At 53.4% G+C, this 23,641-nt stretch overlaps 1 protein-coding gene across 46 annotated transcripts in view; it reads left to right on the forward strand.

Moving 5' to 3' along the window:
- Window positions 1-23,641, forward strand: part of MAP4 (microtubule associated protein 4) — a 105,995-nt gene that overhangs the window by 64,667 nt on the left and 17,687 nt on the right. For 17 of the 46 annotated variants that reach the window (XM_059664869.1, XM_059664875.1, XM_059664891.1 and 14 more), the window contains 5 exons: window positions 546-659; window positions 3,285-3,416; window positions 3,925-4,923; window positions 5,793-5,915; window positions 7,995-11,306. In XM_059664869.1, the coding sequence (XP_059520852.1) occupies window positions 546-659; window positions 3,285-3,416; window positions 3,925-4,923; window positions 5,793-5,915; window positions 7,995-11,306 (4,680 nt within the window). The remainder of the gene's footprint in view (window positions 1-545; window positions 660-3,284; window positions 3,417-3,924; window positions 4,924-5,792; window positions 5,916-7,994; window positions 11,307-23,641) is intronic. The other 29 variants (XM_059664902.1, XM_059664913.1, XM_059664915.1 and 26 more) reach the window with 12 other exon arrangements.

The raw sequence follows: 23,641 nt of genomic DNA on the forward strand, positions 1-23,641 counted from the left end.
TCCGTCCATCAGTCACCATTTCATAGCACCATTTGTTGATGCCTATTTTGTGCCAGGCATAGTGCTACAGCCTGTGTGTGTGTGTGTGTGTGTGTGTGTGTGTGTATTATATGTGTTTCTTACCTAACTCTGCCAAATATATATTATACTCGTTTGACAGAAGAGAAAAACCAAGACTCAGACCCACTTTCTATAAAATTCATAGTAATCTGGAGTCAGAAGGCCTATCTGAGCGGGAAGCGGTGAGGAGCAGATTGCAGGAGGGCCTCCACGTGGAAGCCTCAGTGCCTCCAGGCCGAGTGACCTGGCTGAGCGCTCACGTTGTCTCCACTGAGATGTGGCTTTTTTTGCTCTTGGACTTACAAGGGACACAGAGCTGGGTTCAAATTAGTGAATATCTATTGATTTCTTACATTATCTCAATTTCTTGAACTTACTTTTGACAACACACCTGTAACTAATCAGCACTCACTGTGGGGTAGTAGGGAATGCTGTCTGTGTAGCCGTGTTCACTGGGGTTGAGTTTTCAATCCCTTTCCCTCCAGATCCCTACAAGATGCATTGCGGGGACGGCCTGGACGACCTGCTCTTCTTTCCCGGCGGAGCTCACAGCGCTTCCGCACTGACGCGGCAGAGGGACCCTCTGAGAGACAGCTACGGTACGGCTCCTCCCGCTGGGCTGGCTGCTCCCTTCAGACAGTTACCCTGGTCTTTACCCATCACCTTTGACGTTCACTAGGCACAGCCCTGCTTAGGGGCTGTGGCTGGGACAGGCACTTTCTAGACCAACCGCAGGAGAGAATTCAGTTGGGCTTTCTGGGCTGCTCACCTCACGTGATGGGATCTTGAATTCTATGTCCTACGGCCAGATTCTGCCTCCACATTTTAGTGCCTCATTCAATGGCCTTGGGCAAGTTTTGTTTATCTGTAACTTTAGTTTCTTTTATCTAATAAGGGGCCAACAGTAATTCCTACATTAAAGATGAGCTAAGATCAAATAAAATTATGTAAAAGCATTTTGCATATTGTTCATTACATAGTAAACATGAAACAGATCTTAGTTATGAATTGGGAGTATCCTCATTTATGATGCTGCATAACTTTACACAGAACTTTACTTCTCCTCACCTTGGGTTTCAGCGGGCCTATTTAACAAGAAGACAGATGAACAAGAGCAGAATAGCTTATTAATGCATGTAGCATTCATCATGCAGGAGAAGAGCAACGCAAGGTGGTTTCTTAGAATTTCTGTTTCTGTAGCATCTTCAGTAAGAGCATTAAATTTGTAGGGAAATGACAGGGAAAAGGAGGCCATTTTAGACTGAAGGTGGCAGCCTGAGGGGCAGGGTGCGGAGGGAACTCATGGTTTGCCTGCAGCTTGCTCTGGGCCCCCTCTGGGCTGGGAAGAGTTTAATCTCAGTAAAATCTCAGGCAGAAATGGGGGGGGGGGGGCGCTTTCTAGGTTTGCTGCTGCTTAATTACCTTCAACTCAAACTAATTTTTCAGTCAAAAAGACATATTCTGGGGTGACAGATTCTGGTTCCCTTCACTGCCCAGCATCAGTGAGTCCCACGTCAGACTGCTTGTGATTCTCTCTTTGTAAAGATCGTGGCTAATGGCCCTGGCCGGTGTGGCTCAGCGGATAGAGCGTCGGCCTGCGGACTGGGGGGTCCCGGGTTCGATTCCCGTCGAGGGCATGTACCTGGGTTGCGGGCACATCCCCAGTGGGGGGCGTGCAGGAGGCAGCTGATCGATGTTTCTCTCTCATCGATGTTTCTAACTCTCTATACCTCTCCCTTCCTCTCTGTAAAAAATCAATAAAATATATTTTAAAAAAGAAAAAAAAGATCCTGGCTAACAATATGTTTCATTAGGTTTTTCTTTGGACTCTTGGGAGAAGGATGTTAAATGAGTTGACCTTGATGTTACCCATCTAGTTTCCTGATACTTGGATTTTGGCTTTGACTCCTGTTTTCCCTAGTTCACTAGTTAGTGAGTCATTTAGATGCATTGACTTCTTTCCTCACAGCATCTTTCTTCTCTCCTTTTGTGCATCCTCGCTTTTCCCCCAATGTAACCCCTATCACTCCACACCCAGCCACCTCAGTCATCTCCTGACTGAACTCCTGCTGCCTTTTAAAATCCATCCTGATTAGACCTGGACGATTGGCCCCTCTGCGTCCTGTTCTGTTTGTCATCTCGTTTTCATGAGTAAGACTCAAGGTGCCTTGTTTGTTTTCCCTGCTCAGGCCTAACTCTCTCTGGCTTTCCAGATCCCCTGTTCGCTCTGACCGTCTTTCCCTGGCCGATACGCAAGGTGTGCAGCATTGAATCAGACTGACCTCATAGTCCCAGACACACCTTGTCCTGGTGGCCTCTCCGTACTGCTTCTTTGCTCATTGTTCTCTGTCCTTGACATTGACTCCTCCCTCCTCTTCTTGCTCTTGCTTCTCCTCGGAAGCCTTCTGTGGCTGTTCTGGTCCTTGTGGTTGATTTTAAACTCTGACAGCACTTCGTTCAAACTGTATCTTCTGTATTATTTGATCTATGTCAAAGGTCTTGCCTCTCTAGCTAAACTGTAATAATGTTGATGGCAAGGGATTATTAAATGCACGATTTTTAAAATATATATATATTTTATTGATTTTTTTACAGAGAGAATGGGAGAGGGATAGAGAGTTAGAAACATCTATGAGAGAGAAACATCGATCAGCTGCTTCCTACACACTCCCTACTGGGGATGTGCCCGCAACCAACGTACATGCCCTTGACCGGAATTGAACCTGGGACCCTTGAGTCCACAGGCTGACGCTCTATCCACTGAGCCAAACCGGTTAGGGCTTAAATGCACTATTAAGTCTGGCAGTGGACAGCATAATAATAATCTTTTGACATTATCTAGTTCTTAATAATTTACAAAGCATTTCCACAAAATTGTTTCTAACTTTGAAAAAGGAGGTGTGAATCTCTTTTTGTGGGTGAGAAAATTAAGACCCTCGATTCTTTACTATACATTATGTTGTATCAGTTGTGATGTTGAATCTTTGAAACACACGCTGGGAGGTTGACTCATAGCACTCCAGGGGTCTGGTGACACTGCACAGCCTGCTCATTGGCCAGAAAGCTAGAGAATGTCAGCAGCGTTTAGCCAGAACTGTCAGCGTTTACCCAGAACTGTCTGCTTTGTTCTCATTGGCATGTTCCCTCAGGTCTGCGTGCTCATGGCAGTACAGAAAGCTTGCTTCTCCCCCATGTTGACAGGTTTGTTTGTGTTTCACTATTAGGTCACCTTCCTTGCGACACATTGACTCCTGAAGCAGTGGTCCCTCAGGGCTGGCCTGTGGAAGCCCCGAACTGCCCCCAGGCGGGGGTCTTCATTTCCCCAGAGGCCACACCACCTCTGCAACCCACAGCAGGTAAGGATGAGAACCCCTCTTTGTCGGTGTGTGGGTGCAGTATTTTTTAGCAGCATATAACAGTGTAGACAAAAATGTCAGATTTGTCACAAATATTTTTAAACTTATATTACTGATTTCACAGCTAGAGAAATGTAGGTGTAGTTGAGATATAAGACTTGGGGTTAATGGGCAAAGAAAATCCCTTTTTAATTTGGTGCAGATTTCAGATTCTAGGGCCCACATTCCCTTTCTGACAGTAATTATAAACCTGTATGTTTTTTTAAACATTGGGTGTTTTTCTTCTTTGCCTTTTCTCCTCCATTATTTCTTCTCCCAATAGCCTCTTCTTTTACGTATTGGGACTGTCAGAGTAGGCACAAATGCATTAACTGGCCAGCTTCTTAGTTATGTTTGGGGTGTTAGGGTCACAAAAGCCAGATATTCCTGTGCTCTGAGAAAGTGAGTTTTGAATGCAAAACTCTAGCAGACTATGATGGCTCCTACATGTCCAACGTGTTTCCCTTAGAGCCAGCCGGGGAGAGAGAAATGGCATCGGAAGAGAGGGCACCGACCAAAGCACCGGAAACGATGCTGGGACTGAAGGCTGCCGACATGGCACCATCTAGAGAAACAGAGATGGCCCTGGCTCAGGACATGGTGCCAGTCACAGAAATAGAGGTGGCACTGGCCACAAACGTGGCATCACCTACCAAAGAAGATGTGTCATTTGCCAAGAACATGGACTCACCCATTGAGTCAGACGTGTCTGCAGTCACGGACGTGGTACTGCCTATAGAAGCAAAGGAAACCCCAGCCAAGGGTGCAGTGCTCTTCAGAGACACAGAGAGGGCACCACCCATGGAAATGGACGCGGCTCCAGCTGAAGGCATGGTGTCACTCGCAGAAAGGGAGATGGCATTGGCTAAGGACATTGCATCACCCACAGCCAAGGAGTTGGCCTTGTCCTCGGGAACAGAGGTGGCCCCAGGCAAGGACATGGCTCCGCCCCCAGAAACAGAGGTGGCCCTGGTCAAGGACATGGCTCCGCCCCCGGAAACAGAGGTGGCCCCGGTCAAGGACATGGCTCTGCCCCCAGAAACAGAGGTGGCCCTGGTCAAGGACATGGCTCCGCCCCCGGAAACAGAGGTGGCCCCGGTCAAGGACATGGCTCCGCCCCCAGAAACAGAGGTGGCCCCAGTCAAGGACATGGCTCCGCCCCCGGAAACAGAGGTGGCCCCAGTCAAGGACATGGCTCCGCCCCGGGAAACAGAGGTGGCCCCGGTCAAGGACATGGCTCCGCCCCCAGAAACAGAGGTGGCCCCGGGCAAGGATGTGCCTCTGCTTCCAGAACCAGAGCCATCCCTGGCTAAGGATGTTGCACCGCCTTCAGAAACAGAGGTGGCCCCAGTTCCGGCGAAGGACATGGGAACTGTACGGACACCAGGAAAGCCAAGTGAGGGCCCCCAGTTTGCATCTCTCCAGAACGAGGGTCCTTCAGCTGTGCCTGCTGCCATGGCTTCCCCAGGTGCGGACTCTCATGTGCTCTCAGTATTTCTGTCCACCAGGGGGCAGTCTCCATTGGGGCCAGGGAAAATAGTGCTTTGCAGATCCCTACGCATCCCTGCTCTCCCAGACAGCCCTTCTCACCTCACCTCCTCCAGCACCGTCTCCATCCCCGCCCTCTGCGGAGCTTGTTCCCCTTACAGGTCAGCGAGCGGCCGGGGGGGTCACAGCCTCCCTCCTCATCTGCCCGCCTGGCTGCTTGTGTCTGTGTCCAGGGACTCCGCCCCCCTGTTCCTGGGAGTAAGCATCCCTGCTCTGCTTAAGGCCACCTCTCTGTTTTGTACTAGATCCCATCTCTTCTTGCTCTTCTTGTGTATTGCTCTGGTATTCTCATTCTCTCTCTCTCTCTCTCTTTCTCTTTTAATCCTCACCAAAGGATATGTTTCTATTGATGTCTTTAGTGAGAGAGGAAGGAGGGGAGAGAGAAAGATAAGAGAGACATTGATGTGAGAGAAACATCAATTGGTTGTTTGCCTCCCCTGTGTGCCCGACTGGGGATTATCCAGATGATCGACCAGAGATGAGCCCCCAGCCTCTGGTGCCAGGACAGCGCTCCGGGCAAGCGAGCACCCCGCCAGGCGCGCTCCCTTCCTCTCAGCAGTGCTTTCCCTCCAGTGGGCCCTGCCCACCAGCATGCAAGCATTTGTTATTGTCCCATCTTAAAAACAAAACGAACAAGCCCCTCCAATTCCATCTCCCCCCCACCCCCTCCCTGCTGCCCTCACTGCAGCCCCTCAGTCCTCAAACGCTCCTCCGTCCCCAGCTCTGGAAGTGGAGAAATAGCTGAGTCGTGCTTCTTGGAAACCTGTGTGGTTTTACTGTCACCTTTAGAGCCAGTCACAGCCGTGGGCCAAACGTCCGCCTTGCCACCAGACGAGGCATCTGTGCCAGAGAAACTAGAGCAAAGGCAGCCGCTCAGCCATCAGCCTCTGGAGCCGCCTGCAGCGCCCTCAGGTGGGTCAGGAACCACTGCCCTGGGAGTGGTGGGTGCGGCCGTGGCCTTGCCCCTGGTCGCAGGGGGTGATCAGCAGACCGTTGATGAGGTCAGTTCTCTTAGATTTTGTCTTGTTTGGGCAAAGAGTCAGCTTGTTATCTACTTTTCAGTGATCACCACGCCAACCCAGAACACCTAATGCAGGTCAGCTGTTCCCCATTCTGCCCCGTGTGGTCGCAGGCAGGTTCTGAACGGCCCTCAGCTTGCCCCGCTGTGAGAGGAGTATGCTGGTTCAGTTCCATGAACCCCTGGTGACAGTGCCACAGCCCGGCCGCATGGGCACCGCCCGGGAGCTCGTCAGAAACGCGTGATCTCGGCTCCACCTCAGCCTCCCGAGTTTGCAGATAATTCTTACGCCCTTACCTGTGCGAGGCCCTGCTCCCGGAGGCTTCCTGACTTCAAGTCCGTTACTTTCTATTGTGAGCCAGAGACGTGCCTAGTTTATCATCTTGAGTCTCTGCTTGCTTTCCCATGATGGTTAGAATGTGACCTGGAGGGCAGGAACTATGATTTATTTCCTTTACAGTCCTGTGCTTTGCACACTGAAGAGCCAGCACCAAGAAGTACCACAATTAAGTTTAGGGTTTTTGTTTGTTTGTTTTTTAATATATTTTATTGATTTTTTTACAGAGAGGAAGGGAGAGGGATAGAGAGTTAGAAACATCGATGAGAGAGAGACATGGGTCAGCCGCCTCCTGCACACCCCCTATTGGGGATGTGCCCGCAACCCAGGTACATGCCCTTGACCGGAATCGAACCTGGGACCCTTTAGTCCCCAGGCCGATGCTCTATCCACTGAGCCAAACCAGCTAGGGCAAGTTTAGGTTTTTTTTAAGATGTCGTTTTAGTGACTCGCATATCAATAAAGATTTATCAAGTTCTTAATATCCACAAAATACACCATGCTGAAGCATAGAGGTAGCTAAGTCGGGGCCCTTGCCCTTCCATCGTTTTATTACAGCCTGATGGGAAGAGAAGTCCCCAGGCATGGACACTGAAACCAAAGATCTATGTAATTGAATTAGTTTAAGAGATGGCACCAAATACTAGTAGCTACTGATTAATTTCCAAGTTAAATGTTATAAATGCTGTAGGGTACGAAAGCCTAGCAATTTTTTTAAGAGAAGCAATTATTGATCTGAGGTATTTAATAAAGGGTAAGATTTGGAGGAATTGGGTGGGTGAGTATTTGAATAGTCTCTGGAGGCATTTCACGGGTCAGACCTGACAAGAGCTGCCCGAGAGCCGCTCTTCATGGGCCTTTCTGGGACTCAGGTCCTTGCAGCCGTGACGTGGAGGCGGGCGGCTGGAGCAGTGACTCCTGGAACACTTCCAAGGTGTTTCTCCCAGTCGTTTTCATTCATCGTCCTGCTTGGCGTTATGTATCGTTCTCTGACTTTGGGGAAGGACATTTAGGAACAGAAATTGAAATCTAACACATCTGTCTTTTAAAATAGGAGGTTCTGGTTCTGGAACGATGAGATTATTTCTCTGGCCCAAATACGAATTCAGTATCTTTTCCTTTTCCTTTTCTTCTTCTTTTTTTAGTAGTATAAGTCTGGTCTGTTTCCCAGAATTTATCTGGTTAGTTTGATAATGGATTTGTATAATATTGGTGACAGACTCTTAGAATTATAAATTCAAATGCCACCAAAAAGAAACAGGAGTTTACCATTTTATTGCAGAACTAGGAATTACGTGCCTAACAAGAATAATGACAAATGTATACCGGTATCAGATGAGAGTCATAGGCAGTAAATGCTTATTATAGGGGTTAGGAAACCTCTGAATTTCTTTTCTCCAGTTTTAAATACTTTGTAAATACGTTTGAAAAAAACATTTAAGATGATGATCTTTGTTAAATATTTGCTAATCCCAGTTAAGGGTGAGAAATATTTCAGGAAAAAAACTTTTCCTAAATGAATTATGATGTGGGTTGGCGAAAATAGACTACTTAAATGAGCCAATAAGTGGACTTTTTAAGAAACAATAACAAGGAGTTTTCTGTTTGGAATCTTGGCCATCTTCGTGTATTGCAGGTACCCTTCCCACACCAGCCAAACAAGTATGCAGACCCAGGGACCGCAGGGCCGCCCGGCCCCGGCCCGCCAGGGTCCCTCCTGAGCTGCTGGGAGGCTCTTCACGGAAGACTCTCGATCCCGGGCTGGGCTGCTCCGTGCCGGAGCCGGGCTGGGTCTCGGGCTCGTTTCCCTGTGGTGAGCCGGGGAGCCAAAGGAAAACCACTCCTGCTGCCTTCCCTGAGACACAGAGGGAGCCTGGCAGGGAGGCCTGGGAGGCAGAGAGCACAGCGATGCTGAAGAAGAAAAAGAAGAGACCAAAGCAAAAGCGGTGCTCCCCACCCCGGGGCGGGGGGCCCTGGGGTGACGACAGTGCACGGGAGGCTGACGGCCGTCCCATGGCAGCTGACCCACAGAAACCAGGTGTCTGCCCCAGCCAGCCTGCCACTGTGGGCAGACAGCATGGACCGGCCTCCAGGGAAAGCCCGGAAGAGGATGGTGGAGTTGACACTGGGACAGCCAAACCGGCCGCCGAGAGCTTGGTCTCGGAAAGCCCCAGGGTTCCTTCCTGTCCTTGGGAAGAACCTCCTAAAGCCGCAGTGAATTCTCAGCTCAAGCTGAGCAGAGAGGCAGAGGTCAAAGGTAACAAGTCAGAACCACAGAGCCAAGACAGGAAATCTCTGCAGCAGGGTGGGTGCGAACCACAGACTGCTCCCCACCTGGCGACCCCTCTCAGACCAGAGGGGTCCCTGCCGGCAGTTTCTGCACACAAAATAGAAGCTCCCTGGGAGGTCAGAGCCCAGGAGGGTTGCTTTCCTGTCTCGGACCAAGAGGCTCCGGGGCCAGTTGTAAAACCCACAGCAGCAAAAGAGCTGCCTAATCCGACACGCACTTTGACAGCAAATAATCCACTAGAAAGCAGCCGGGAAGAAGGGAGTGACGGGAGGACAGTGCCCGCGCTGCCGACTGACAAACAGGAAGAGTTCTCCGAAGCAGCTGAGGGTGCTAAGGAACTTCACGAGGAAGTGTTTCCCACGCAAGGACGAGAGATGAGCATCTTAGCTTCAGAGCAGCTGCCACAGGGCGAGATTCAGGTTCCCGGGCCCGGGAATGAACCACCTAAGAGAACAGCAGGTGATGGCAAGAGCAGGAAGGGAAGGGGGAGTTCTGGGAAAGTGAGAGCGAGTTCTGGGAAGGCAAAAGCAAGGGCTGAGCTGCCAGTCCTTCCTGACAGCCAGGGAGAGGGCAGAGCTGCCCGGGGGCCAAGTGCGCCAGCCCCTGAAGCAGAAGGAGCGCTTGCTGGGGGTGGGAGGGAGGAGCCGAGGCTGGATTCTTCCCAGCAGCCGGGGGTCAGGGCTCTCCCTGAGGCAGGGCTCGCGGGGGGGCCTAAGGAGACTGGCCCCAGTGTGGCCAGCACCTTGCAGATGTTGACTCCTTTGGAAACTAGGTCAGGTATGACTCAGACTCCCAGCACCACAGCAGACAGAGGAGCTGTGGCCATAGATCTGGGTGCCAGTAACCAGAGCAAAGAAGGAAAGTGTCCGTGGATGGATCGCGAGGCAGCTCCCAGGGTTTCTGAAAAGCCTAAAAAAAGAAGCAGTGAAGGCAAAAATAAAAAGTTTAAAAATAATTACTCTGCACAGCTTGCTAGGGTGGAGAGCAAGGAAGAAGTCCTCAGCCCACCTTCCATAGGGACGGATGGAGGCGCTGGCACTCCCCATCAAAACGAAGACTTAGGACCCCCTTTCCCCATCAGCCACGCGCCTTTGTTCTCACAGACGTCCAGCACACCCACAGTGGAGGTGGTTGACGGAAAGGCTAGAAATCTTGAGGGTAATTCTTTTGAGCGCGGGGCTCTGGGTGGGAACAAAACAAGTACAGCCAAGGATGCTGCTGTTACTGAAGTAGCTACCCAGGTGACAGCTGCGAGCTGCCAAGACCAAAGCCAGGGGGCGGGACTTGTCCCTTCAGCCCCGCCTGCAGAGCGAAAGGCAGAGGCAGCCCAGGGGCCCACTGCAGCGAGGGACAGCCCTAGCAAAAGGAGAAATGACGGGAAAAGCAAGAAGGTGAAAAATAGCTTTTCTGAGAAGCACATTTTGGAGAATAAGACAGATGCGACAGAAAGACATGTTCCCATGGAAGCCACAGGAGACCACAGAATTGAAGGAGTGGGCTATGTGGATGAAAACAGAAACATTACATTTACCTGCCCCCAAACACCATCTGAGGCCATGAGTACGCCAGCCCCTCCAGAGGCTCTGCATTCAGCAGCCTGTGAAAAACTGCCCACTCCTAGTCCTCAATTAGTAAAGGGAGGTGAAGCCTTTACAGGCACCTTGGCAGAAAGTAGGCAAGGGACAGCTCTGGCCCAGATCTCCGGATGGTCAGTGGTGGGTCATTGCAGCAAAGATGGCGTCCCAGAGCAGGAAAGAGCCACGGCCGCCTCTGCTGCCAGGCCCTGTGCAAGCCCAGGAGGAGGTGCCCTGACCCTCCCAGCAGCCACAGAAACAGGGCAGCGCCCTGGGGACTGCTGTCCTGAGCATAAAGAGCAGCTTGCTGATCCCATGGAGAACAAAGCAGGGGTAGACGGAGGGCATGCGGGGGGAGAATCTGAGTCAGTGCCCAGGGGGGCATCTAAGCGTCCAGCAGAGGAAATCACAGAACCAGCCAAGGGCCCCCGTCCTGCAGTGCCCACAGCAGACCAGAGCCCACCGCCTGAGCGCGGAGGCCCCGGGGTGCGAGCCGGTGGGAGTCCTGTCCCAGCATCTCCAGTGAACAGAGAGGGAGAGGCTGGGGAGGGTTCTGCTTCCGGTCATACTGCCGACTTCCCGGGAGACAGACCACAAAAGCCCCTTTGCTATGAGGACCAACATGCTGAAGGCAGAGAGTCCAGGGGTCCCACTAGTTTGAATAAGGAGATGGAGATGACTCTTTCGACTCCAAAAAGTGAAAAGGATAAATGGGAAGGAAGTAGCCTGGCTCCTAAAATCACAGAATCAGCAGATGCTCCCTTGCCAGCACCAGAACTCCAGTCGGATTTCTTCGATGGCCAGCTTGGCGCTGCCCCCTCGAGTGCGGTAGAGAAGTTAGTAGTGACTGCCTGCCAGGGGCTTCAGCTCCCAGAACCCAAAGATAAGGTCTCGGAGGCACCTGAGAAAATGACAGGAAAATCTGAACCGAAGGCTTTGGGCGAAGGGAAGAAGGAAGAAAAAAGAGTGGCAGAGCCAATGAAAGGCTACATGAGACCCACCAAGTCCCGAGGACTTGCTCCACTTCCGCCAAAGTCTGCTGCAGTCCAGGAGCGCGAGAGACCCAAGCACGCCACGCCCAGCGGTAGGAGCCTGCCAGGCGCTGTGTGTGTGCTTGTGGCTTTGAGTCCGCATCAGAGGCACAGAGCTTGTGCTTTGGTTCCATCCAGACTTTAATTCTCCTTGTTAATAATCAGTGATTTGTTGGCATGAAAAACGTGTAACTTCTAATTATGTGTTTTCTGCAGCCCAGGCATGTCTTGTGCCCAGCTTGAGGAGATGGTGACTTCGTTGCATGCCTTTTTACCCAGCAAGGAACCTTGAGTTTTAGGTGGAGGTGAATTTCAAACAATGAATTGCTTAGCAGAAGGCTGTCATTATCCACTATCCTTAATTTTTTGTTTAAAGTGTGCCTTGTATGTGTAAAAGTTCCAGCCACATTTAATCATTTTGTGTAAAGAGGAGAAAGCATTTTACATCCGTTTATTCTTATACTATTACTTACTAATTATTGTTACTGTCTAGTTATTGTGTGGTAGCAACTGTGAACCTGCTTGTACCACCCCCCCCAGCCCCCGGGTGTCTCTCTCTCTCTCTCTCTCTCTCTCTCTCTCTCTCTCTCTCTCTCTCTCTCAGGGAAACGGGCCGCCTGCTGGCGCAGCCGTCGCTTGTGCTTGTAGGAGAGACCAGGGGGGGACCTCGTGAGGCAGCCCGTCATTCACGGTCCGCTGCTTACAGCTGCTGGCCTGCAGTTGCCTGTGGGGTAGAGCTTTGGGCTTAGACTGTGTCCATCAAACAGTCTACAGCCACGGGCAGATCTATGAAACTTGCCCATGTGGGATTCCTCATAATTTTGTCATTTTTGGCTCTAATCAATCAAGTAATTCACATGAGATTAAGGAAGATGATCCCTTAAAGATTTAGAAATGTTATCTGCCCCCCCCCGCCCCCCATACACACACACCCTCAACAAGTATACATCTAACCCTGACTTCCCTGAGCCTAACCTCCAAAAATTGGTTCCTGGCCTTTGAAGGTTTTCACAGCCCACAGGTGCTGTTTCTCAGTCACTGTCTCCCACCGTGCACGCTGCAGCTGCTCACTCCAGAGATGAAGGCGCCACTTGGCCTTGGCAGCCAGCTGGGCTTGAGGGGACTGCGCCAGGCGTGGGGGGCACGCTGTGGGCTTGTTTGGGCGAAGCGTGCGCTGTGCATGCGTTTGTTCCCAGTGGGGAGCACTGTGTGCGCGCAGGATGCTGGCGGTGGCTCTTCGCGTAAGATCTGCTCACCTTCTCTGTGTTTATCTTCTGTTAGCTCTCCTGTTGCCGGTGCAGAAAAGGAAGTGGAATGCAGGAGCTTCCCGCTTCTGTTCAGGTTTCCAGTGTTCTGTCCAGGGCTTTAATTTAGTTTATAGGTCGCTGCTTTCGTCTCAGCAGGGATGCAGAGGGCACGGACAGTTCCTGAAACTGCGCCATCTCTTTCTGTTCAGTATCTTCCGAGAGATGTGGAAAGAGAGTTTGTCTGGTTTGGAAGGAAGCAGAGGCTGTACAGCTGTGGGCCTGCCTCGGCCAGGCCAGGCTCAGAGCCCGCGTGCGGAGTGGCCTCGCAGAGGGGCTGCAGAGAGGGTGATGGATTTTGGACAAAATTTATTGTTTCTTCTCTGAATTCTAGGATACCTTTTCCCTAATGTGAATGTAATCTATACATTTTAATAGTTAAACCCTTTTTGTACTCGCTTTTGAATAGGTAGTACATTCACATGGTACAAAGGGGGGACACAGTGAAATGCAAGCCTGCCTCCCGCCAGGCGCCCCGTCCAGGCTGAGCACAGCTTGTCGGGAAAGGGCTGCCTGTGGGACAGTGTGTTTTGTGATGTTGACGGGCGATCGTGAGGGACCCGTGGGTGCTGTTGCTCCACAGAAGTCCCCCTGGAGCCAGGAGAGCGGTGGGTGCAGGGCCCCTGGCACGCGGTGCTCAGGCGGGACAGCTAGGGGCGCCTGTGCACAGCCCTTCCCTCTGGGGGGCAGCACCCGGCCTCCTTTCTCTCAGCTGCTTCCTTTTTCTGTAGTTTCTTGAGCCCATCAGCTGACTTCCATCAGCCGGGAATGTCAGTTTATGAGGGAAATTCTCTTGGTGTGAAACTGTATAAATCCCAAATCCTAACAGTTTCAAGGCCCCTGTACATAAATAAAATACGTGCAGCCTCTGAAGAAACGGTTGGTAAGTTTAGAACTTGCTCCACTTCCACGACCGGAGAAGTGCCGCTGGGTAACCCTTTCCTTAGCAGGACGCCGTTCGCGAGGTTCCTTTGCTGTCGCTTCCTCCCACTGACTCGCTCATTCTTTGGCTTTTTCATCTTCCTGGCTGAATATTAATGAAACTTACGGAGAATTCTATATACATACACAACTAAAGAGAAACTTACTATGTGCTCAGCACTATCTCACATGGTTTTCGCCCTTAAACAGTTCTCCTCACTGTATTTCAATGAGAAAGAACATCTAGTCTGAAAGGAGTGCAGCACATGTCAGCTGTTCCACTCTCAGGGTTCTTCCCCTCGCCTCTCTTCCCCCACTGTTACCCTGTCACCCTCTGGCTGACAAGTAGCATTGGAGGGTTCAGGAAACCAGTGACAAGCAACAGCTTCTGACGTGGGCTGTTGCCGAGATAGGTACTTGCTTAGAAGGGGAGCGGTCCTGTTTTCTGGGGCAGGTGAGCCTGGCTGGCACTGACCTGGAGGACTGATGGCTGTATGGTAGGTTCCCTCGACAGGGTGTTTCCATAAATCACTTAGTTTAGGTTTGTGCTGTGGGTGGGCCACTGGTGTGGCCTCCGTTTCTGTGGGTCCCAATGTGGATGACCTGGGTCAAGGGTCACATAAGTCAGATTACGAGCTCCAGTTGTTTTCATTCGTCTGTTTGCATTCCATCTTTTGAAAGTTAATCAGGGAGAATCGTGATTCTCTTGGTTCTCTTGTATTAAGAAATGTTTCTAAAATGTAATTGAATGTGGTTTTAAAGTGCTTCTGCAGGTAAGTAGAGAGATAGCAATTGTACAGCCTCCAGCTTTGATGAGTGCCACAGGCATTGTCACCAGTAGAATTACTGACTTGTATTGTAATGATGACGGATAGAAACGGTCCCCTGGAGACAGTAGCAGGGAGCATTTGGTCAGTCTAGAAAGTAGCTTTGTTGCATGAGGAACGGATAAGAAATGCAGGGCAGCCAGTTGTGGAGCAAATCGGGACCAAAGCCTGGACCCGTCGAGGACTAGCTCAGGGCACAAGGCAAAACCAGACCCATCCGCCAGTGCGTCCGCTGAGATGGGCCTGCGGCGGAGCCAGCTCCCACGAGGCGTGGCATGTCTGTCCTGTGGTCTGACGAAGAGCGTGGAGACCACCTTCGACCAGATGCATGGGGGGGATTCATGCACTTTCCTCAGACTTGCAGAATGGAGCCTAAACATCGTCAGCCCCAGGCACATTTCAGATCAGCGCCTGCCTAGGCGAGGGGAGTGATGGGACGGTGAGGGCACGTGCTTCAGCACCAGTGCAGAGGGGTTTACCCGTCTGCCCAAGAACCTGCTTAGTGTGTGCCAGGCGCTGTGCTGGACGCCGAATGCAGAGTGGACAGGTGTGACCCGCCCTTTAGAAGCTCCCAGGAGAGGCTCATGGATACAGTTACGCTGTAGCTTCCAAATCCCGGGAAAGGGCAGGGCAAGTGAAGTGTTGCCAAAGCAGGAAGGAGCCAGCATCCAGGGCAGAAAGGATTTAGTGAGCCATAAAGGACCAGGCCCTGGGGCACGAAGCCGAAGCCAGCTGCAGCGGGCGGGCGGGGCGGGGCGGGGCAGGGCAGGGCAGGGCAGGCAGCATGCCGCAGTCCTGGGGTTGACAGGCACTTCCGTACATTGTGTTTGGGGAAACGTTGCTTTGAAAGCACTCCCATGGGCCACAGATAGAGGGTGGCAAGGCGAAGCGGGCGGAGCTCTTGGGCAGCGCGCAGTCTTCAAGGAGAAAGTGGTTACTGGCTCCGATTGGTTGCAGGTCGTCGTCCTGACAGTTCTTGCACGTGCGGCATGCAGTGCACAAGGCTCCCTCATGCCTGGAGGCGGACGCAAAGCTCCGACCTGCATCAGGATTGTGGGCCGCAGCCACGAACTGGCTCACTGCTCCGCCTGTGATGTCATTTAGAACACCTCGGAATGTGTTTCTGTCAGAGTCTAGGAGACTTCACAGAGGAGGTGGCGTTGAAGGGAGTTGTGAGTGAGCAGGAGTAAAACCCAGAGGCGCGGAATGCTGGTGGGAGCTGAGCCTAGAATCTGTCTTCTGGTTTATAAGCACGTTTCTTTTCCCCGGGTGCGCTCAACCTTGCAACTCTGCCGGCAGCTCTCACCCACTGCCTGACACATGGGGTGCTGGGAGGTGTGACCGTGCTCTGTGGCCGCGATGACGTCTGCAGCTCTGAGCTGGACTAGAGCGCTGGAGAGCCATCGGACTGCTGGGTCCTCTGTGCTGGCCATCAGGGAGCTTTCGCCGCATTTGGAGAGGAACAGACCCTTCATCCTTTTTTGTTTTTTAAGACAAAGTTGAGCCGAAACCGGTTTGGCTCAGTGGATAGAGCGTCGGCCTGCGGACTGAAAGGTCCCAGGTTCGATTCCGGTCAAGGGCATGTACCTGGGCTGCGGGCATATCCCCAGTGGGAGATGTGCAGGAGGCAGCTGATCGATGTTTCTCTCTCATCGATGTTTCTAACTCTCTATCTCTCTCCCTTCCTCTCTGTAAAAAATCAATAAAATATATTTTAAAAAAATAAAATAAAATAGCTACTTAAAAAAAAAAAAGACAAAGTTTATTAGGAGTCATAGAGGTAGAGATGGAAGGAGTGAGCGTAGGAGAAATGGGCTCAGGAAACAAGTCACAGGCGAAACCAAGGTCCCTGGAGTTCAGGAGAAAGAAAACGGCCAGGAAACAGTCCCGGGAGCTGCTGACCCCCGTCGTCGTCGTCGTCGTCGTCGTCGTCGTCGTCGTCCTCCTCCTCCTCCTCCTCCTCCTCCTCCTCCTCCTCCTCCTCCTCGCCGCCTCGCCGCCTCCTTGGTGTGTGTTGCCAAAGTAACAGTCGAGTCAGACTTTAAGTCACTCTGCCTCTCCCCTCTGTACCAGCCTCTGGGTCCACGCTTTTCTTTTTCGGGTTTGATTGAATTTATTGGGGTGACGTTGGTGAATAGTTAGATAGGCCTGGGGGACAGCTCTGTACTGCATTATCTGTCTGTTGTATTGTGTGTGCACACCCCCCCCCCCTGCATTCGCACTTTCCTCGGTGAAGCAGGAGGACCTGCTTACTCAGGCAGCCTGCAGGGAGCTCGGAGGCAGCCCTGTGCAGGCATTACTTCGCACACATGCCAATGCTTTTGAGAATGGAAGAGTGGCAGAGAACTGCTAAGGGATAAGTCACCCTTCCTTCCTCATTCTCTGCAGTTCAAACAAGCCCTACGGTTCAGCTCAGTGGGGAGAGCATCTGCAGGATGGTGAGGCTGCAGGTAGCAGGGGTTGCAGTTCCAGCGTTGCCTGGGCATTTTCTTGTTCGGTCCTGGTGGGGAGGGTTTGGGTCTGGCTTTTTCTTCGCCTGGGCTCCTCTCTGCCCCTTCGGAATATGGCAGCCAACTCGGATCACCATTGTCTTCAGACAGGCTGCTCCGCCCGCAGGCCAGCCTCTGCCAGCAGGTGGCACCTTGCAGGGGAGGGCAGGCTTATTGGGGAGCTGGGCTCTGGAGCCCACGTTAAAATCACACTGTGGGGTGGCCAGTGCAGCACACCTGTGGTGTGAATGTGGTGCAGCCTTTTGACGGAGATGTGGCCGTTCGAAGTGTGAGCCTGCGAGGCGCCTCACAGACGCCCTCACTTCGTGGGGGAAGAAGCTGAGACCAGGAGCAGTTGTATGCCCTGCTCAGAGTCAGAGCTGTTACGTGGCACAGAGATCTCAAAACATGGTCTTCTGGCCCCAGGCCAAATCATCCCCCCAAACCAGAGCTAGGAAGTGTCAGTAAATTGAGTGAGTGAGTGAGTGTGCGCACACATGTGCGTGTGTGTTGGGGGAGTGACCAGTGGGACGGGTGGGTTTCGGGCGCACACCTGATTTCTCTAAGGGATTTTCCTAAGCTTTGCCTCTGGCCTGTCTGGGCGGCATTGCAGCAGCGCCCTCCTCACCAGCTGTCGTCCCTTTCCTCGTTTATTGTCCATAATCTGGTTCAGCTGGAAGTAGATCTTTACAAAGAGAAGAGAGCCCATCGGGCTTTGCTGACTCCCTCCCCGAGGCTGTCTGCACCCCGGTCTCCTCGTCTCCCATTATGACGAGCCTCCGAGCTGCTGGCACCGCCTTCATCCCCTGGTGCCCGCGCTTCCCGTGCCTGAGCGAGCGTGCTGTGTAGAGCGGCGACCGGAGCCTGGATTGTGCTGACAGGTCTCGCTGCTGAACGGCTGAGGTCAGGAGGAAGGAGAGGGTGGAGGGGCTCAGGTTCGACGGGGTTTCATGTTTTCCTCGGTCGCAGCACTGCCGCTCTGACCACAGCCCTGTGCTGGGTGCTGACGTTGTGAAGGGCGTGCTGGGTGGGGCCCTGCACTGTTGGGGACGTGAGTAAAGTGGCGAGTGGCCTGAGCAGCAGAGAAGGTAGGTGCTCGGACAGAGGCCCCAGGGAGGGAACCGCTCTGAGGTGGCCTTGGGGATCGTCAAGACCCACGAGGAGTAATCCAACCCGGCCTTGTTTTTCTGAAAGCGCTGCTAAAAACTTCATGAAATCATTGCAGCTGATTGCAGATGGCTTTTTAAAAATCAAGCTAACGTTTTCTCATCTTGGGAAAAGACACCTAGTGTATTCATATATATATATATATATATATATATATATATATATATGTATACACACACACACACACATATATATATATTACTGATTTCAGAGAGGAAGGGAGAGGGAGAGAGAGATAGAAACATCAATGATGAGAGAGAACCATTGATCGGCTGCCTTCTGCATGCCCCCTACTGGGGATTGAGCCCACAACCCAAGCATGTGCCCTGACTGGGATCAAACCCGGGACCCTCCAGTCCGCAGGCCGACGCTCTATCCACTGAGCCAAACCAGCTAGAGCCATCTAATGTATTCTTGATGAATATTTCGTAGTTCCTATTTTAGTACAAGATGGTGTGACTCATAGGCAAGGCAACAAAGATCACTTTTGTTCAAGGTAGATTATGCTCTGCCCTCTCTTTAAGTGTAACCCCCTCCCCGCTGAGAATTGTCTTTTGTGGATCCCTCCATCCTGAATGTACAATTTATAAGCTCAAAGGCCAGGGCAGCAAAGGACCATGCTGCATTAAAGAGGGCACTGGGCTCTGATGGGCGGGCAAACCCCAAGCCGCAGATGGCCAGGGTTCCTACCTTCGGAGGTCCGAGGAGGCTGAGCTGCCCCACTGTGTTCACGTGGCAACGGAGTGCCTGTGGGCTGGAGGGACAGGCTGGTGCTGAGGATGGAGACCACCTGTCCCAGAAGCCCAGGGGAGCAGGGGCAGGAGTGAGCATGTGAGGGGTCTGTTGTCACATGAGCGTCTTGTAACCGGGTACCTGTCCCCAAAGCTCTGAGATGGCTGTGGTCTTCCCGCGGACCCTGGATTGAGCTGCCACTTGCAGAGCTCCAGGAAGCTCTCATGGGCTCTGGGGACTCCATTCCAATCTGTTCTCAAGTGAGCTTGGTAGGTTGCTATGACAACAACAAACCCCCTCTTCCTCTGAGAAATGAGTGCCTCCAATTTTCATATGACATTCGGGGGATTAAGTGAAATTTTGAGCGATTTTCTGGAATCATTGTTCTTTAAGGGTAATGGCTGGGGATTGGCAACTGAGTCTGGCTTATTTTTAAAACAGTTTTCTGAGTGGGTGAAGTGTCAGATAAGTGAGTGTGTGGTACACGCAGATCCGTATCAGTGAAAGCGGAGTAACGACTCCCTCAGCACCCACGCTGGCTCCACGCCATGCTCCCAATTGCAGAGCTAAACGGAGTGCTGGTTTGCAGGAAATTACATTTTTAATTTTACCCTGGCATGTGAACATGAGAAGTAGCACATCTCTTCCTTTCTCTCTCTCTCATTCATCTTCCTCCTTCCTTTAAAATTTGTAAGTTGATTCAGCGCCCAGCCACTTGAGTTGAGAGGAGCAGGGGGGGAGGTGGATTTTGTCACGAATGCTGGGGACTTGCTGTGATGTCACTGCCAGCTCCGTGGATCGTGCGATCAGGCGGTGTCAGAGCACCAGTAGCGGGGGAGGCTGTGGGAGAGACCGCGCTGCACTGGGCCTCGGACAGCCAGCTCGGTGGGGGCCAGCCTGCAGGGGGCCGGATGGACGCCTCCAAAGAAATCAGCCAAGCTGGGTTTGAGTGGCAGAGGACAGAGGGCAAACTGAATGAAATCGGGCTCCATGTCAGCATGGATGGGCAGCTGCAAGACGGGCTTGTGAACAATGCCAGCTTCCTGCAGCCGACGCAGCTCTGCTTCTTTGAGGGGAAGCTAGACAAAGAGCTGGGCACTGACGCGCAGGGCAGGGAGCATCCAGCGAGCTCGGGCCACTGTGGCCGCAGGTACGTGGTGTCAGGCTCCTGCTGTGCCTCGGAGGGGAGCCCGGGTCACCAGAAGGCAGCCGGGTTCCAGCTGGAGCCCAGGGAGGGGCCGGACAGAAACAAAGCCTCCACAGTTCAGGAGCTGGTGGCCGGGAAGGATGGGCCAGAGACCAAGCGCCAGCCAGACCTGGATCTCCCTGGGGCTGCGGACCCCGCTGGCAGGGAGCCGGAAAGCAGTGTTTGGAACCCCAGCGCTCACCCAGCGGCAGCAGGCTGGCCGGGCTCCAGGGCAGCAGCTCTGGGAAAGGAGAATGGCATCGCTCCTGGCCGTCGGGGGGCGGGCGGGGGCAGTGAGACCTCGGAGCAGCTGGAACGTGGGTCCGCAGTACCGGTGGCCATGGCCCACCCAGCCCCCACTGCCGAGCACCCACCCACTGTCCCGCCGCCCGGCACTCTGGTGGGGGCCCCCCAGGCATGCTCGAGTGCCCGCGCTCAGGCCCGGGACCGTGAGGACAAGGAGCTGGAGCGGCGGCGTTCTCCTGAGGAGGGCGCTCTGTTCCCCCGAGCCCAGCAGAAGAAGGCCGTGAGCCGGGCCCTGTCTGAGTGCGCCCACCTCGCCGTGCCCCCAGCTGCCAGCCTCGCAGACAGGTACCCCGAGCTCCCTGCCCGAGAAGAGCCCGTTCCCCCGCCCAGGACACGGGGGGCTCCTGCCGTCAGGCGCTCCATGACGGTGGCCGAGGAGCAGACAGCTGGCTGCAGACGGAACTCTGGGGAGCTGCCCGGCCTGCCCACCGAGGAGCCCCCGCCTCCTCTCTGCGCGGAAGCAGCGGCCACGAGGGAGGAAGAGTCGGCCCACTTGACCCACTGGAGCCGCAGCGCGGGGAGGAAGGAGCTGGGCGCCGCGGGGCTGTGTGTCCAGCGGGAGCTGGAGCGGATTCCTGAACTGAGCAGCCGGGACGGGGGGCCAGAAGGTGTTAGTGGAGCCGGCACGGACTCAGGCCCCCACGTCTGCCAGGCAGGGGAGCAGCAGCCAGGACGGGGGGCTCTGGCAGGAGAGGAGGAAACCGAGGCCACCGCTCCCCAGAGCGCCCCATCGCTCCTGTGTGAGGAGACCCCACGTGACGGTATGTTTCTAAACCCTCCTCCGTGGGAACAAGCAGGCAGCGAGGAAGGACCCAGTGACAGGCGGCAGGAGCGTGAGGCAGCCTGTCAGCCTGGGAAGCGAGTTCCCTGCCACGGGGAGGTCCGAGGAGTGAGCAGTGATGGGGCTGGGCCAGCCTGTGTGTCTGCTGGCAGCACAGATCATGGGGGCTGAGGAGGTGGGCGGGGGGGGGGGGGGGGTTAGAGGGCGGTGGGCATAAGCAATAGAGCCTTCCTCGGCCTCCTGTCCCCTCGCCGCCCACCCCGCTCAGCTCCCCGTCCGGCCACGCAGTCACCGCTGACCGGCTTCCTGGCTGAGCCCTGCCTGTGCCGGGGGTGCCCCGGGGCTGTCAGCGCGGCCTCCTCACTAAGCAGCACGGCCTGGGGGGGCTGCTTCCCGTTTGACTTCTGTTCCAGCTGAAGAGGAGCCTTTTAAAGCTGCTGTTTCATGTCCTTTCCTATTCCTCACGGTTGACCATCTTGCTTCTGGTTCTCTCTTTCCGTGTGCGGGTTGGGAGGATTGTGGGGGGAAAAGAGAGGAGACTTCGCTTAATACGCGCTGAGTCTGCTGTCTCGGGGCTGCCTCCTGTGTCTTTCTTCCTGCGCCGTCCCCCCCCGCCCCCCCACCCCCGTCTCCTTGGGGGTCTGAGAAAGCTGTTTCCCGAGTCCAGTTTGCGCCTTGACAAGCGTGTTGGCTGGTGGGGATTTAATGGGTTTTGTTCGTAGAAATTGCCTCTTTTCCTAGGAACTGTTTTCTCTAATATTTATCTCAGGACGTTTTTAATGAAAGATTTTACTCTTTTTCTCTTAAAAGCAGATGTGTTGTTTTCTAGGGAGGGGTTATTGGAGCGGGACCTTTAAGACTGACAGGTGGCTTCTTTCTAACGGAGACAGACAAGGAGCGCCCTGTGTCCCCGATGGGGTCTGACTCCAGGCTGGCCAGTCTGCAGGTGTCCTGCCCGGGGCTGGCTTCTGCTTGTGGCAGAAACATCTCTCGTGGCCTGGGTTCTGTCTCTTTTCACTGATCCCCAAGTGCCCAGTTTGGTGCCAGAGGCCTTGTCGGTAGTGATGCATGAAGGTTTTTGTTTGTTTCAGAACAAGTTCATCCGAGTTCACGCTCACTGAGGTTCATGCTGATAGAAAATGTTAAATGGCTGGCACACCCCACGGATCCATTCACCTGATAGATGTTTGCTGCCCCTGCCAGGTGCGGTGTGAAGACAAATGCAGTCAGCGTGCCTGCCATGTGCCAGCATCCGCACTGTCCAGGGGCTGGTGGTGTCCTACCCACCAGCAGCTGGTGGCCTAGTGTCAATGGGCGTGCTGGTGAGAGGGCTGTAAATCGTGGACAGTTTGGAAAAGGTGGCCTTGGACCCGAGGATCTGACAATGGGGAGGAAAGCTTCCAGGCAGACGAGGCGTGCGGCCCAGACAGCACACTTCAGCGAGAAGGGCAAGGGCGAGTGTCTGTGGGGCAGTCTCCTGAGAACCACTCGATGGCAAAGGATGCTGCACACTCAGAGGAGCTCGCGTGTACGGAACGTTCAGGACAGGCCGGGAGAGTCCGACTGGAAGAGTAGCCAGCTGCAGCCACGTGTCTCCGGACCTGCGATTCCCCTCATATGTCTCCATTCCTTTCACTTCTAGAAACTGCCATCTCTTACTTCTTGCTTTCTTTGTGACTCGGTCTGTACAGGACATTGGGTCGGCCTAGTTGGGTTCTGGGTCCCGCTCTATGCTACCTTAAGTCTCAGGGACCCAAGGTTACTTAATTGAAGTTTTCTTTCTTTTAGAGAAAGAGCGCATACATGTATCTTATTGGCTCAGCCTGGTCCACATAGCTGTTGGCCAGATGCCACAGGCTTATTCAGCAGCCTTCGCCATTCAGACCTGTCACTTCACCTGGAGGCTCCTGGAGAAAGGTGCGGGCTGAGCACCCAGGCAGAAGTCGTGAGGGAGGGAATCTGGAAAGCGGTTTGGAACCCAGGTTTCAAATGCCTCCTTGGATGCTCTGGGTTCTCTTGTGTTTAAAACACTGGTGATTGCCTGTGGCAATAAATTAAGACAGAAGATGGACTGGAGGCAAAAAAAAAAATCCTGTTATGACCATTAAATTCAGAGAGTAGTAGCAGGTGCAATACCAGCATCACGACAGGAAAGGCAGCAGAGGTGGGGTCACCTGGACTGGAACACTGGGTGATGTATAAGACGTGTGTGTGTGTGTGTGTGTGTGTGTGTGTGTGAGTGTGAGAGAGAGAGAGAGAGAGAGAGAGAACGAACCCTGGGTTCATCAGCAGGCGGTAATGGGAAGATCCAGCAGAGGAGCAGTTCTGTGGAGCAGTTGATGATTCTGTGTCACACTTTTTTTTACTGGGGATGTAGAGCGAGTGGTCGCTAACAGCTGCAAAGGACGCGGGTCGTGGCAAGAAGCACCGACTGGGAGGGAGACACCTTGTGCTGTGCGTGGCTCACGTGTCTTGCGTCGGGTGACGCTCACTGTGCAGGTTGAGGTGCTGCACGTTCATGTCACGGGCAGCGAGGCTGTGTGTTCACGGACGATCCTGGGCCCCTGAGGACGCTCAGTGGTCAGGGCTGGGGCAGAAGGGACACGTGGGGTAAGGCTCCAGCTCTGCGCAAGGCATTGCTGCCCACCTGGCATGACGCTGTTGTTCTTTCTTCG

The sequence above is a fragment of the Myotis daubentonii genome, chromosome 14, assembly GCF_963259705.1.
Source record: "Myotis daubentonii chromosome 14, mMyoDau2.1, whole genome shotgun sequence".
Classification (NCBI taxonomy): Eukaryota; Metazoa; Chordata; class Mammalia; order Chiroptera; family Vespertilionidae; genus Myotis; species Myotis daubentonii.